General features: G+C 40.3%; 1 protein-coding gene across 1 annotated transcript in view; it reads left to right on the plus strand.

Moving 5' to 3' along the window:
• The window catches only part of FIRRM (FIGNL1 interacting regulator of recombination and mitosis), a gene marked incomplete at its 3' end in the record, with an annotated part of 101,330 nt that overhangs the window by 26,780 nt on the left and 57,062 nt on the right, over nucleotides 1-17,488 (plus strand). The window contains exons 7-8 of the mRNA XM_089683064.1: nucleotides 6,205-6,343; nucleotides 9,718-9,798. Coding sequence (XP_089539190.1) covers nucleotides 6,205-6,343; nucleotides 9,718-9,798 — 220 coding nt within the window. The remainder of the gene's footprint in view (nucleotides 1-6,204; nucleotides 6,344-9,717; nucleotides 9,799-17,488) is intronic.

A 17,488-nucleotide genomic window follows, 5' to 3' on the forward strand; every position in this document is an offset into this window, starting at 1 on the left:
AGAGACCTTTTCAGAAAATGTCAGCCAAACTCTGCAGAACCTACAAAGGTTTGATAGGACCCTGAACCTTCAAAGGTTGATGCTGGAACTGACACGTTGCTTGAAATATCAGTTGCTAATCCTGGATATGGCTCATTCAAGAGTTGTCCTTCAAGAGAAATTGCCACATCCCAGGAACAGTGCCACCTTTTTTTTTCTTTTGATGGTAGCCTTTTTCAAGGCAGTCCTGTTTGCCCTGTTGCACTCCAGATCATTGCAACCCAACATTCTGATTTTGTGGAGCAAAAAGGTACAGTTCATGGACCTATCAATGCACCTGACACCTAGGATGTCACCAGCTCAGTCCTGGAATTGTCAAAATATTATTTTCTACTCACCTGGAAGACCCTCCCAATGGATGCCAGCCTGATAGGCTGGAGATGTGTCCTGTGCTCCCTAACAATGCAGGACACTTGGTTGCCAGCGACAGCTTATGGTTGGTTTACTAAAGGTGAAGATACTGTGCACTGCAAATGCAGTTGTTCTAAAATGAGGGAAAGCTCTGCTGATTTTTATCATCCAAAAACAATCAAGGGTAATAGATTACCCCAAAAGGAGATTTCTAAAGGGACCATGCAGATTAGTAAATAATGGCTTTATTAAAAATATAGTAACAACAATTGTTTATACACAAAGATGAGCTAAAACCACTATCCACCACCACAATAAAGTTAAAAAAGAGAATGTTGTCTTGTCACCCAGATATCAAAAATATTAAAAATAAAAGAGGAAAGTGCCCTGGTGACACATTTTGCAGAATGCCATGATGGAAATCCAAATGACCTAAATGTGAAGAGGTTCTTTTCACAAAAATGAGGGGACTTTAACCGCCTCCCGCCCGCCATATAAGGAAATGACAGGCGCAAGGCAGTTTTCCTCGTTCTGAGAGGATGTCACATGATGTTTTCCCACTCTAGCCGCGAGGAGCGCGCAGCGCAGCTATCGGTGGTGCGCTGTGTCTTTCGGACACAGCGGATCACCGATCAACGGAAAAAGCCAGAGACATCGGCTGGGTCATGTGATCAGCTGTGTCCAATCACAACTGATCGCATGTAAATAGGGAAATGCCGGTTATTGGCATTTCTCTGCTCACTGACAGCTCGTGAGGAGAGGAGAGCCGGTAATCTGCATTCCTCAGAGGGGATTTGTACACTGATCATCAGGGCACTGATGATCAGTGTGCCCTGATAAGTGGAGCCCCAGCACTGCCACCTATCAGTGCTCATCAATGCCACCTGCCAGTGCCCATCAGTGCCTACCAGTTCACATCCATGCCACATATCAGTGCCCTTCTGTGCTGAATTTCAGTGCTGCCTATCAGTGCCCACCAGTGCCACCTATCAGTGTCCATCACTGCAGCCTCATTAGCGCACATCAGTGAAGGAAAAAAATCACTTTACAAAATTTTATAACTTTTTTTGTGTTTTTTTTTGTTTTTGTTTTTTCAAAATTTTCAGTTGTTTGGTTTGTTTAGCAAAAAATAAAAACCCCAGAGGTGATTAAATACCATCAAAAGAAAGCTCTATCTGTCTCTAAATAATGTTAAAAATGTCATATGGGTACAGTGTTGCAGGACCACACAATTGTCATTCAAAGTGCGACAGCGCTGAAAGCTGAAAATTGGCCTTGGCAGGAAGGGGGTATAAGTGCCTTGTAGGCAAGTGGTTAATACAGTCGTCCTGCAGAAAGAGAAGATGTGGATTTTCAAACTTGAATGTAGAATTTAATGTACAAGTTTTCCTTGAACCTTAAATTCTTATGGAGATACCAAGGAACTGGACTAACCCTCCTGTAAGCTAAATCTGTAGACTGGGAATTTATCTCTAATTTCTCTCTTTTTATCTTGTATATATCTTTCTTGGTTTTGGTTTTTCAGTTATATTTTTTACCCCCGGTCAAAACATCTATTGCTTTATGACATACATACTGGTCCCCTTAGCAGAAGATATAAGATCATATATATTTTCTATTTATGAAGCTGCAATAGATGATTTCAAATTGTGCAGCTTGGTTCTTTCCTTGGCCCAACACACTGTGTAGTGACTAGTGTGAGGGTATGTATTAGGCCGATGTATGACATCTTGTGGTTAAATGTTATTTACAGTCCACAGGGTGTAAATACATTGGATAGACTGGCCTTGCTTTTCCCTGAAGAAGCCCAAACCCATTGGGCGAAACATAGGATTCCACGTCCTCACATATGTGATGTCACCACGCACAGCAGCTGCTTCGCTTAGACCATCAATCGTCTCATAGGCTAATATGCCACCCAAGCCTCATATGCTACTCTGGACAATCCATATATCCTTGCGATTTGGAGATCCTACCAGCGGGAATCGCTGCATTTTGCTATCTGGCGAGTGGTGAAATGACTGCAACTCTGCAGAGTACTGCTGACGTAGTGTATGAACACACACATTTTAGAAGGCTGTGTGAGCTGAGGTCTATGACCAGTTTTATATTGGTGGTTTTAAAGCCCTATTATGCTTTACATTGGATGCAAATTGAGGGGTTTGGTACGTGGTGACTTTTGTGGGACATTCAATTTCTTTAATACCGTCCTGTACCCGGATTGCTGTCCATTTTAACAAACTACCTGGACATCTATAGGATTATTTTAGGCCGCTCTATATACATCTAGGAGATATTCAGGACTGCAATTGTCCCATATGTTGATTATCAATGATGTGCCTTGTATTATCCCTACAAAAGGGATCCACTTTTGGAGGGTGCATTACAGTGGAACACACACACCTACACCTCTACCTCTATTGCCTTCTTAGGCCTCTTGTGGTCCAGCTATTAACTATTAAGGGTATATCACACCATCTTTCATAAATTAACGTTGTCTGAGTGAGCAGCTGCTTTGATGACAAGACAATGTTGACTTTAACTTTTAGTGTGGTGGGGGACAGTGGTTTTAGCTCATCTTTGTATATAAACAATTTTTATTACTATATTTTGAATAAAGCCATTCTTTACTAAGCTGCATGGTCCCTTTAGAAATCTCCTTTTGGGGTAAACTATTGCTCCTGATTGTTTTAGGTTCTATTGATGAGTTTCAGTGACTACACCAATTTATTCTAGGGTGGAGTCAGCAGTAGCTTGACTTTTGGTATGATTGCAGCTATATATGCATCTACCAATTTTTTTGATACTGACTATAGAGACCCCTGGATCATTTTTTTTTATTACGCCTTTTTTAACCTTGATTTCTATCATCCAATCATTTGGCAGCAAAAATGCTGTGGTGTTTTTTTTATTTTTCTTCCATTTGATTGGGTATTCTTTGCAAAGTGAAGCTTTACCACATTTGCGAAGCTCTAAAGCAAATGCACTTGCAGTGCACAATACGTTTGTCTTTAGTAAATGAACCGTCTTGTCTACCATCAACACACTAGAGCTCAGAGCAATACATATGTCTCTTCACCGCTGGACATCTTGACTGCAGGGCCACCTAATAAGGATTCAGTTGCACAATACCACACAGTGGTATACCATCTGAGGTGAACCAAAGATCTTGGTGTGGAAAGAGGAGTGGAACAGACTGTGTCCTGGGCAGAATGTCATGTTCCAGCCTTGACCACTGTCCACAGTCAGGCATGAACTATTGGCAAGTGAATTTACCTTAGCTGTCAGCACATGGACTCAGAGGTGGTCTCTTCTCCCCGAGGTGTTTCAGGACTTGTCTCAGGTAGGTAACCCTGGATATGGATCTTCAGATTCAACAACAAACTGCTTGGGTTTGTTTCCAGTCATCGGTACAGCCTGATCTATGCCTTCCCTGCTCTGAATCTCCTTACTTGTCTGGTCCACATGATTGAGATGGAAGGTATTCCAGTGATTCTTAATGCACTGAACTGGCCCATGAGGACACTGTATTACAACCTCTTCAGGCTCCTAGCAGACACCTTGTGGGCTCTTCCAGATTCCCAGGATCTTCTGTCCCAAGGGCCAGTTTATCACTCTGCTTCACAGGTGCTAGCTTTGACAGTTTAGCTATTGAATCCCAAGTCGCAGGAGATAAGGGTCTTTTGGACTCTGATATTCCTACATACCTAAAAGCTTCGAAGTCCACATCTAAAGTCTACCACCACACATTGAAGGTTTATATTGCCTGATGTGAAGCAAGGAAATATCACAGGAAATACTCCATGGGACAGAACTTGACTTATCTACAATCTGAACTGGATCAACACCTGGCTTTGAGCACCTTCAACAGACAAGTCTTTTGTACAAGATGTAGTTTACTTCGTCCCACCTGTACACCCTCCAGTGACATGGTGGGATTTCAGTTTAAATATTTTGGCTCTTCAAAGACTTACTCCTTTTTGAACATATTAGAGATTCCCATGTCTACTCTCTCGTAAAGTGGCTTTCTTCAACCCTCTTAGACAAGTGTCTAAGTTGGATGCCATATCTTGTGAAGATCCCTTTTTTTGATTCTTCACAAGGACAAGGTTTCTAACCCCCACCTTAGCCTGGGCATCGTTATTCCACCTCTTTACTCCTAGGGCATCCTAAGGCATATTGCCTCCATTTCCTGGATGTGGTAAGGGCTATCCATGTCTGTCTCCCAGCTACATCTTCTTTCAGGCAACTGATTCTCCCTTTTATCATCCTGGAAGGTCCTTGCAAGGGGCAACGTGCTTCCCATTCCATCAATCCTTGTCGGATCAGACACATTGTTCAAGCCTAGTGGCTTTAAGGATAAGGTACTACCCTTTCCATCTTTCCATTTGAAATGCAATCTATCGGATCTGTGAGTTCATCCTGGGTCTAGGCCAGGGGTGGGCAAACATTTTGACTTGAGGGCCGCAATGGGTTCATATATTGGACCCGGGGGCCGGACCAAGAGTAGATGAATGATGTGTAAGTGTCATCCATAGTAAGTATAGTAATATTCCCCCATAGTAAGCATAGTAATTCATCCCCCATATAGTAATTCATCCCCCATAGTAATTCATCCCCCCTATAGTAATTCATTCCCCATATTTCATCCCCCATAGTACTATTCCCCCCCAAGTAGTAAGCCAAGTCCCCCCTGTGTCAATTCACTTACCTGTTCTCCGCGCGTTCCTCTCGCCGTGCTCCCGCGCCGTTCCGGTCTTCAGGGCGGACTGAGAGGAGCCTAGCTCCCCTCACGTTCGTCACACTGCCCCGCCTACACACATCCTGACAGCCAATGTATCGCGCTCCGCGGGCCGGATTAAAAGGTCCGCCGGGCCGTATACGGCCCGCAGGCCGTAGTTTGCCCATTGCCGGTCTAGGCAGTGTGCATCTGTCTCCCAGATTTGCAGGTTTGCTACCTAGTCTTCTGTTCACACATTCTAATGTTTTACCTGTTGGGTGTTCAGGCATCTTCAGATGTAAGCTTTCAATTTAAGATCCTGCAGGCAGATATTTCAGCTGTACACACCTCAGTGTTTTGTTTCACTGTTTTTTTTGTTTGTTTTTTTTTTGTTTTCTGGGGTGGGCTGTTAGTGTTCTGTTGCTATTTTGCCCTCTAAATGTTCTAAGCAAATGGCTGGATAAAGGAAAATGGTTGTGAGGTTGCTTTTATAATGTGGGAAGCTACTAAGCAAAACTAATTACCAGATTCCTTGTTTTCCTGCCTCGGAAACCTGACTGATTTTGGTGGGCAGCAGCTTCAATATGCTTCCAGTTTTCGGAAGTACAGATACAGTCTTGATTTCTTGTCATTGCACAGTAGTACTCAAATTATTTTCCATGTTTCCCACAAGTCTACCCTTAAATACATTTCTTCCTTTAATAGTTTATAAAAACACATTCTATGTGGCCCAGCTTGATGGCCTGGGTTACTGGCTGATAGGAATGTGCAAGAGACAGAAGAAAGGAATTATTTTTTGGCAGTACTATCTGTGAATACTAAAGCTTGGCCTGTCAGGCTCAGCATTCAAAAAAGCACAGTGATGGAGGCAGATGCAGGTATAGTCACCGGTCATCTTCTTCTTTTTTTTTTTTAATTCTCTTTTCTTAGTGATCAGAGGCAATGTTGGGTAGAAATCCATCAACTATTTTTTAGACAAATGTTGCGTGCCCTACGCATCCTATAAAATGTATGAAAATTGAAACAGGTTGAATTACAATATTTTGATCATTGGTAAAGATATGTGTACAAATATTTGTTTCTTCCTCAAATAGACAGAGCATCAAGCATCAAGCATTGGTAGAAAGCCAAGTAAAGCATCATGACATTGTGAGCAGCTTGTGTGATGACATTCTGGTATCCTTCCAATCATGCTTGCAAATAGCAGAACATATGCAGGTCACTGGAATACAGGTAACACATGACTAAATTGTTTGTTTGTTTCCAAAAGTTTCATAGCTCTCTTAATGATGGGACTATTGGTGATGATCATAGTTCTATTTTTACATTTTTTTTGCAATGCTTTTGGTGTAAAAACAAAAGCGCAACTTGTCAGACGAGTACAATCAAATACTGGAAGAAAGTACATAATCATAATTCATAATCAACCTGTTAAATAAAGTTTTGCACACCATGCTCTCACAACAGACATCTAAGGATTTGATGCCATGGGGCAACTGTTCTTACATTTTGTAATACTAGTTAAATATGCTGCACCTAGATGTATAGGGATAATGGTGATCCTTATTATATGCTACATCACAGCAATATATTATAATAAAATAACAATAATAATAAGGGTATTTAAATTGGTGAATACATATATACATTACGGTTTATTATATTAGACATGGCTATTATTGCTAGCATATTTCAATAAGTGAATATATTCTACTCCATTAGCAGCTAAGATGGCTTCTGCAGCTAAAAAAAAGGCTTATTAAAAGATATTTGATGTAAGTTGTTAAACTGCCGAGGAATGATGAATGTATGATAAAATGTCTTGATAAGATATTCTGAAGTGTGGTAGACAAATATTCTGGAGTGTAACTGATAAGCATAAAGGTGGGCAATGAGCCATAAAAAACCCTATAAAAATATGGACTGTAATCAATCTAATCAGAGCATCTGATGGGCAGGGCATGGGTGCTCTCATACAATTGTATTATAGCTAATAAACATATAATTCAGAACTCTCGTTCTGCAGGGTTGTTTATTTCAGGTGCAAAGCCGTGAAATCCCTAATCATAGACAACATAAGTAAATACGATCAAATTAAAGCACTGCATTGGAAATATGCTTCTCAACCACTATACATGTAATACATACTTGTAACTATCCCTCTATAGTTCAGTCCGTTTGTTAGTAAAATTACAAATTAACTAGTTAGGGACATAGGATGTACCTTGTTCATACTAAATTGTTTTGCTGTTGAGCCGAAGCTCACATATGTAGCTGACACTGACAAAGGAGACAAATTACAGAATAATGTTACTATTTTACACCTACAATAATATTTTTGAGTTTAAGGATACCACTGTTATCACTGTTCAAACTTCATAAAAGCTTCTTTTAAAATAGGCAGAGAACAACTATTTGTGATACCTTAGATACTGTCAACAAGATGCTACTGTTGCAAGTGTATATGCCCCTCTCTGGTCAAAATGACTAAAGCCATGGAACCTTCAAATTGACCCTTATTTCTTTTAGGTGATTTCCATACTCTATTGGATCTGGACTTGGTGGAAGCACTTTAAAAAAAAAAAAAGAAAAAAGAAAAAAAAAATACATATATACATTTTATTTGTTTCCAGAAACACAGAGCAATTTATCACTTGTATACCTGTCACTGTCTACTTCCAACATACTCCCATTAATACCTGATGTTAGATACCTCTTGAGGCATCTCAGACTATGCATCTTGCTGATTAAAAACTAGATGTTCTTATTACAAAAGAAAAGCTTCACTTGGCAATTGCACATTTCTCTAATAGAAAAACACCTATTAGATGTATTACTGAACACATATGAGGGAGCATTTTGAGCCTGGATAACTTCCCCCTCTGAGAGAAGCCTTGGTAGAGCTTATTCCTAAAGCTAGCAAAGACTCCTCTAGATGCAAGTCCTGTATGCCCATATCCTTAATCACCTCAAATGTTAAAGTATTAAGTGTTATTAAACCCAAAAGCAAACATATTTATTATATTGCCGCTGTCTTGGAAATTCGCTTTAACGAATTTCTCCTTACCGTGAGTACTCGCAGTTGGATGCGCAGAAATCCCCCATAAAGCTGTGCGAATCTCGCTTACCACGACTGCAGCTTAGCCCCAAGATTCCTGCGCCCCCAACTGGGTTAGCTCTGTTGAGATGTGGGGATTTGGAGCTCCGTTACCCAGGAATGATCACACGACACTCTTAGGTTGCTGTTGGAATTCACATAGAGGAAGTTTTCATTCTCACCCTCTGGTTTTATTACAAACACACATGCCCCCCACATGAATAAGGTCAATCCCCTCCCACAGAACAATGCAATGGGGAGTGCCTATACACAGGATGTACATTCCGATTGGAGCATAGCCTTTCCTTTTATCTGTCACTGGTCCACCCCCCATGAGCCTTCTGAGGTCAGCAGACTTCCTCCCCTTCCCCCCATGAGCCCTCTATGGAGAGCATATTTCCTGTCCCAGCTCCTAGCAGTATGTTCATTCTCTGTACAAGCATCCCCCAGGCTAAACACCAGTCTGTACCTGGATGGGCCTGATACGATCTTTATTAAAACACATCCATCCAGGTACAGTTTCAGGTCGGTAATGGGTTGTAAGATATACATGAGCCTACACGCGGAGTTCACACCGCTTGGTGCCTTGCGTTATGAAGTATATGTGGTACTATGCTGCTGATGTGCGGATACAGGCCCGCGGCCCACCGCCGGCGGCATTCGCATCGAATGCCGTGGTGGTATACACGCCGGTCTATAAGCGCAGATCTGCCATCTCATTCATTACCGAGCTGAGTACTGTAATACATACATTGTACATGCGCATGGCTCAATTGCAGCCTTCAGAGCTTTAATTAAGCCACACGAGACACATATGAATAACACTCATATATGACACATTTAAAGTTCAACCAACAATACAAAATTTCCATGACACCGCTTACTAATTCATAGATGTGATGGCTGCATTCATTCATTCATTTATTTTTCTGGCTTGGTATCTTTTATTTTCATCGGGTGATCCATCTGCCTGTAAGTTTTGTTTTTCAACAGACAAGTTCTGCAAATGTATCAGTTGGAGGGTTGAGACAAACCATTTACGACTGACGGGTGCTTACAATCATTAACGTTTATTCATGTAAAGCCTTTATCCCAAAGAAAAGAGATGTTGCTGTAACTGCTTGTGTAACTGCAGTGCGAGCTGGAGTTTGGCTTCGATTTGCTAGTGTATCTAAATTTTGTTAGTTCATCTAACACTCCTCCCCCCAGAATGACAGTGCTGCTGTCCAAAGGTGCCCCTGTACTCCAGAGTGGGGGCACATACAGGAGGTTTGTTACTGGTCAGATCGCAAGGTGAAAGCAGAGTGAAAAAGCCTAAAAGAGAAAAATAATGCAACCATTGCAACTAAGAATTGGTAAACTGCATTATATTTCATGTTTGGTTTTGGGTTTAATACCACTTGGCTAGTATATACTTAACTAAATTTAACTTCTTAATGCAAATGGTTTGTGCAGTATGAAAATTGTTTTTCATGCAAGCCTGTTAAACAATCACTTTTATTTTGTTCAGGAAAACACAGACCAACGATTATTCCAAAAAAACTTAAAGCTCTGTCGTTTTTTTGTTAACTCACTTCTGCACTACATCAAAGTAAGTATGCTGTAATGTACATATTCATGTTCTAATTCATATTTAAAAGGAGTGCTTTAGTTATGCCTATTTATGGTTCATATTTATTGTGTTAATCTTTTGCAGTTGTAAATGTTAAAAATTAAAATTTTTAAGGTTTCAGAAAAATGATATTTATATATGCTATGTATTTGTATGCTAAAACTGTAAATATATATTCGGTTTATCTTCTTCATGTGGTAATTAGCCACTTCATTAACAAAAATTGTCTATGCAGATCAGGGCCATCTGTAGATAAAAAAAAACAAAAAACACTCTGCAGCTCTGACTTGAACTTGAGTTAGCTGCTTTTGCAGTGTGAGTCTCAGTGTGTTCTGTAACATTGATTGCTGCTAATTCTTGTTCCATTATCTGCACACACAGGAAAGTGTTGTTTCATTAGACCACCTACTCTTGGCTTACTAATAGAGGAAGATTTCATGTAGCTTATTCTGAAAATACAAGTATGTTTGGATAAAGAGGGGGAAAAAAATCAAGAATTAAAACATATTTAAGTTGAAATTAAGCCCAAACTGTTACCTCCTTCTGGATAGTGTGTGAAAGGGTTGAACCTCTGCCAGGTTTATGTTGCTTTTGGGTATCTTTTAGAGATTCCTTATTTCTTAAATCAGACATTCCCAATATTTAGGTTTATGTCCATCAATAATCCACTGTAGAGAACAGCTGTTATGGTGAGGGGATAGATTAGTAGCAAAGAATTTTCTTTATTGATGAGTCCAAATTTTAATCAGTCTGACAGAAAACAAATTGTAAAGCACACAGGAATAGTGTGACCCTTTAGATTTCTGTAGGTGTGCATCTACGATGTTTTCAGGGGGTCAATAGTATTGGACAATGTCTTGATTCTTTGTATTGTGCGAATTGTATTATATTTTCTATTTTATTTGTCAGACGGTTTGTCAGCAAAGGGGTAACTTATTTTTGAATTTCATTCATGAACACATTAGCAATATAATGCCAAGCCCTGTATTGTCTTCGACAATTATCAAATGTCAAGTCACTGGATTTGGCTCTAATCTAAAGCATTTAGGATATGAATGTTTGTTACTGATGCAAGAAAAAAAATATTGAGGGTAAGGATTTCCAAATCATACACAAGCCTATAAACTGAAGTCTGCGCCTCATATTAATGTCATTCTATTCAGTTTACTTCAGATTGTAATCTTTTAAACTTGGTACTGTATTTATATGTGTGTAAGAGTGTTACTATTTTGACAAGTGACTGTTGAACTGAATGTTCTCTTTGGTGAAATCATTTTACCAATACAATATCTGTGACTTGGGTATCAAATATATGAAAGAAATAGTACACCAAAAATATATTTAACACTGTAGGGGTGTGAAAATTTTTGAAAAAACTACCCGTCCAGGGACTAAATTGGTATCCCAATTTACTTGTCCCTCATGACAAACTACTTGTCCTGATAAAAAAACATAAATTTTAACCAAAACCATATTTTAAATCTGCTTTAAGTAATGTCTGGGGCTTTTAAAAACAAAAAGGGCTCTATGGCGACTTAAACGTTTAATATTTTTAACATTACGCTGTATATCTCGTCCTGCTCCTCTCCCTGCCTCTCTCTAGCACAACACCTGGGGAATAGCAGGGAGGAGCAAGACCGCAGTGTAATGAGTACCAATTGGGTGTTTGTCAGCAAAGGGGAGTGTCAGGCTTATCCTTTATCCCTTTCGCTGCCAGAGCTGTTTTTGCGTTTTGTGCACACATTTAAAAAATAATTTAAGGCCTAAAGATGACACAAACCCCCAACATTATATATTTTCTGAAATCAGAGATCCTAGAGAATAAAATAGCGGTAGTTAAATTTTTTTATGTCACATGATCTTATCACAAAGGTCTAGGAAACGCAAAATTTCAGTAAAAAAAAAAACTTGTTAATTTTAGGGTACAAAAAGCAATAAATTATCCAATTTTTTTGTAAAATATAAAAGACGAGGTTGCATCGAGTAAATGGCTATCCAACCTGTCAAGCCTTAAATTTGCGCGCACTCGTGAAACGGCAACAAACTTTAGTACCCTATATTTTCTATAGCAGGCACTTTTTTTTTTTTTTGGTTTACAAACCATTTTTATTTTGCTTTTTGTCAAGAAATATACTATAAAATGGCAGTACAGTATCAAGTAAGGCATACAACAAGAACAAGGCACGTCTGTAATGCATATTTCAAATGGTACAACCATGTAAAGTAAAAAAAGGAACGAAAGAGAAGAGAAATTAAGTACATGAGCAGTATAAGTAGAGGGGTATGTAAAGCTATATAGCTTCCAAGAAAATGACTCAATCAACCAAAATATGAGTGGACATTAGTTAGATAGTAAATGCCTGTAAGTTCCCCAGACTTCCCATTATCTGTCAAATAAGTGCATCTTATCCAGTAAGGTGTAATGAATTTTCTCCATGAGCATCACTGCATCAATTCTATTCAGAACTGTGGCCAATGGTACCGTGAGGGACTTCCAATTTAGGGCTATAGCCCATAGGGCAGTTATACAGATGGTATGGATTAGCCTCATAATCTCAGTTCGAACTCCCGGAATATGGGCTCCTCGTAGGCAAGACTGCATAGACAGATGCACCGGGGCGTCTGCCACAGCGGAGGCCGCATCTGAGATCTTGCGCCATAACAATGAGAGGCTTGGGCAGTCCCAAAATATATGCACCAAGGTACCAGTAAGGCCGCAGCCCCAGAAGCAAAGGTGAGACATACCTGGAAACATGATATGTAATCTAGATGGGGTAAAATACCATCTGGTTAATATTTTGAGGGCAGTTTCCCGGACAGAAAGAGATCTAGAGCTCTTACATATATTATTGATTATTATTATACAGTATAAAGCGCCAACAGTTTGCTCTTCGCTGTACATTACAATGGGAGACAATACATGAGACAGTACAATAACAATACAATGTGATACACGAGGGGTTTCTTGGGCCCTGCTCCTTGGAGTTTACAATCTAGGAGATTTTCCACCATGGACTCCCAATCCTCATCAGAGAAGGTGACACCACCATCCTCTTCCCACTTCTGTCTATAAAGGGGGGGAGATGGGAAGGCAGCAACCAGAAATTGGCGATACAAATCCGAAATGAGACCCCTACCCCTAGGAGAGTCATGGCTAATATGTTCGAAAAGTGAGATCGGGGAGGAAGGTATCAGACCAAAATGTGAGAAGAAAAAATGTCTAATCTGTCGATTTAATGATAATCTCAGAGCGGGATGTCAAAAAGTATACGAAGCATCTCAAAAGTGATAGAAGATCCCCCCCTTTGAAAGTCAGATAACCTGATGAGGGATCTATCATACCACCAACGAAATGCCTGTGGGGATAAGAATGCTGTAGTAAAATTTGGGTCACCAAAAAATGATGAACCTGGGGAGATAGAGGAGACAAGCTTTAATTTAAATTTATATCAGGACCAAAGCATTAGCGATTGGGCAACAATAGAATTATAAGTCAATAATAAAGGGGGGGGGGGATGTTTTTGACCATAATATGCCTGGAAGATGGTATGGACGAATAGACTGGGATTCAAATCTAATCCAAGGGATCTGGGAATTGATAGTTGACCATTGAGATATCTGTGCAAAACGGGCCGACGGGTAGTAAAACCAGAAATTGAGGAGTCCAAAGCCTCCTGTCCGTTGCGATCGGTATAGGACCGATGAGGTAAAGCGAGAGCGTTTATTACGCCAAATAAAATTATTAGTCATCCGCTGAAAATGATCTAAGAACGCCTTCGAGACTAAGATAGGGAGTGCCCTAAATAAGTAAAGTAATTTAGGAAGGATGTTCATTTTTACTGCCGTGACTCTGCCCAAGAATGAGATGGGGTATCAATGCCGGACTTTCAAAAGAGTAGCAAGATGAGACACACACGGTGGGTAATTAACGACAAATAGTTTTGAGAAGTTGGGAGTGAGGTAGATACCTAGGTATGGGATCCGGTCAGTGGCCCAACAAAATGGAAAATAATTGCGGAGAGATGCACTCAGGGAGTCGGTAACATTAACAGGCATAACCATTTGGTAAAATTTGCTGTAAGGAGGCTGTTGGTTTCAGTTCGTAATTTATAGATATGTGGGTGTTGTATAGGATGGTTAATTTCCGTGCAAACATAGACTCCAAGTTGTTATGTAACAGAAAAGAGGCTTTTGCCCAACGTAGGTCTTTTTCAGTTTTCTGGGATAATAAAGTATTCAGTTCTAAACGCTTTTGCGATATCATTTTGCTCAAAGAGATGGATTGCCAATATGAGCTCTATAATGTGTTTCTAATTCTCGGGTAGGTTTCTGAATTTGCTTCCACCGCTTCCTATTCCTAGTTGAGGCCATAGAAATGAGGCGACCTCGCATGACCGCCTTATGGGCCATCTACAATGTAGCTGGGGAGATATCAGGAGTTGCGTTTAGTTGAAAGTATTCCTGAATAGATGTAACTACTTCTTGGCAGGAATTAATATCTGTGAGAATAGAGTCATTAAGGTGCTAGGAATAGGAGTGGGTGCAAGACCTATGAAAGTGATAGACCATGCCATTATATTATGATCCGACCAGGGACCTAAATGAATACATCCCTTCCTAGAATTGGCTAGCAGAATTGGGGAACAATAGATATAATCTAATCTAGCACAAGAGTCATTTGGGTGGGAGTAAAATGAGTAATCTTTGGCTCCTACATTGTGTGCCCTCCAGGAGTCTACCAGTTGAAGTGTTTCCAATTTTTTAGTAAGGGATTTTGGGAAGATGGTGAGGACGAACTTTTGTCCAAAAGGGGGTTAACCACCAGATTGAAATCCCCTTCCACCCGTAAATGAGGGGAAAGAAACATATCAAGAACTATAACAAAATGAGAAAAGCAGGAAGCCTGAGCTGAATATGGTGCATAAACATTCGTGATCGTGAGTTCATGACCTGAAAGTGTGCCTTTTTAATAATGATGAATCAACTCTCAGGGTCACGATATACATGTTGAATATTGAAGGGGAATGAGTTATGTAAAAAAATTGCCACCCCTGTGCTTTTAGTAGTGTAAAACCCCTGTGTAAGATCAATGGAAATATGTTGGGTGTTTAGCGACCGTAAAATGAGTTTCCTGTAATAGAAAAATTTTTGCACCTAGGCGCTTATACTAGTGCAGTGGTCGGCAAGCCGCGGCTCGCGAGCCACATGCGGCTCTTTACCCAGTCTAATGCGGCTCTTCTGTGTGCCGGGCGCCTGCTCCCCTCCCTCCTCTCGGTCGGCCGCTCCCCTGCCTCCTCTCGGTTGGCAGCCCCAAAAGTCCGCGCGGACCTTTTAATCCGGCTTGCGGATGTGGCTGTCAGGATGTGTGTAGGCGGGGCAGCGTGCCGAACGTGAGGGGAGGGGAGCTAGGCTCCTCTCACAGTCCGCCCTGAAGACCCGAACGGCGCGGGAAGACAGCGAGAGGAACGCAAAAGGTAAGTGAATTGACACGGGGGACTTGGCTTACTAGAAGGGGGGGGGGGGGGAATAGTACTGTGGGGGATGAAATACTATATGAGGGATGAATTACTTTATGAGGGATGAAATACTATATGGGGGGATGAAATACTATATGGGGGATGAATTACTATATCAGGGATGAATTACTATATGAGGGATGAAATACTATATGGGGGGATGAAATACTATATGGGGGGATGAAATACTATATGGGGGGATGAATTACTATATGAGGGATGAAATACTATATGGGGGGATGAAATACTATATGAGGGATGAAATACTATATGGGGGATGAATTACTATATGAGGGATGAATTACTGTATGAGGGATGAAATACTATATGGGGGGATGAAATACTATATGAGGGATGAAATACTATATGAGGGGATGAAATACTATATGGGGGGATGAAATACTATATGGGGGATGAAATACTATATGAGGGATGAAATACTATATGAGGGATGAAATACTATATGAGGGATGAATTACTATATGGGGGGATGAAATACTATATGGGGGGATGAAATACTATATGGGGGGATGAAATACTATATGAGGGATGAATTACTATATGAGGGATGAAATACTATATGGGGGGATGAAATACTATATGGGGGGATGAAATACTATATGAGGGATGAATTACTATATGGGGGGATGAAATACTATATGAGGGATGAATTACTATATGAGGGATGAAATACTATATGAGGGATGAAATACTATATGGGGGGATGAAATACTATATGAGGGATGAAATACTATATGGGGGGATGAAATACTATATGAGGGATGAAATACTATATGAGGGATGAATTACTATATGGGGGATGAAATACTATATGAGGGATGAAATACTATATGGGGGATGAAATACTATATGGGGGATGAAATACTATACGGGGGATGAAATACTATACGGGGGATGAAATACTATACGAGGGATGAAATACTATACGGGGGATGAATTGCTATGGGGGATGAATTACTATATGGGGGATGAATTACTATGGGGGATGAATTACTATATGGAGGATGAATTACTATATGGGGGATGAATTACTATATGGGGGATGAATTACTATATGGGGGATGAATTACTATGGGGGATGAATTACACTATGGGGGATGAATTACACTATGGGGGATGAATTACTATATGGGGGATGAATTACTATGGGGGATGAATTACTATATGGGAGATGTATTTTCAGTTTTAAAAATGTGGCTCTCAAAATAAATTTCAATCATGGTTTTGGCGAGATTTGGCTCAGTTGAAAAAAAAGGTTGCCCACCACTGTACTAGTGGAAGGCCGTTTTACGCTTATTTGGAGAATTGAAACCCTGGACATTATGTGAGATGCAATGGATAGCCATGGGAAAAAAATAGTGTCAGTCAACATTATTGTACCCAGCTGAAAGGTATCAACAATAGTTTGTCTAGTTAGTGGATTATCTGGAACCACATCATAGAAGGTGAAATCTGTCAAAATCAATTTATGGAGCATCCAAGTCCCAATATAGTTCCTGGGGTGCCCACAAATTTGTATGAGTAATATGTACCAAAACTGTCAAAACAAAAACATAAAACAATAGAATTGTGGCCTTAAGAGCCCCTTCAACTAAAGCAGTATAATAAACTGTGGATCAGGTGGGCTAAATGCCTTCCCTGAAAAGACAGAAAAGCTTATCAAAGGGCCCAAACTCCGCCACCTTAAAACACGGGAAGCGGTGTGACGAGCGCTGCATCAGACCCCAGCCCTTCTCACCAAACTCATGACGAAGGACTAGCCAATCTAAAACCGCGCTGTCACGTGCGTAACAATGCCATGGCCAGCTGCACCCTGAACAAAGATTTTCCAGCTAATTGACCACAGTCTGTGTACCTGCAGCCTGGGAGCAATTGTTACTGGGTCATGTTAATTACGCAATTAACCTTTCACACTGCCACCACTTCCTTTTTGCACAGAGAAAGAAGAAACACCGCAATATTAGCAATAACACTATGATGTTTGAATAATTTGTATACACAATGTCACCGCAGACAGATGTATGCAGACGTTTAAAACGCACAGTAGCGTTCTTCAGAGACAGGAATTCTTAGTTTGCATTAAAGAGCTTTAGATAATAGGATTTTATTACTAAAAAGATCAAAAGGGTGCA

Source organism: Staurois parvus, unplaced genomic scaffold, assembly GCF_062004578.1.
Source record: "Staurois parvus isolate SC_StPar_1 unplaced genomic scaffold, SC_StPar_1.0 ptg000300l, whole genome shotgun sequence".
NCBI lineage: Eukaryota > Metazoa > Chordata > Amphibia > Anura > Ranidae > Staurois > Staurois parvus.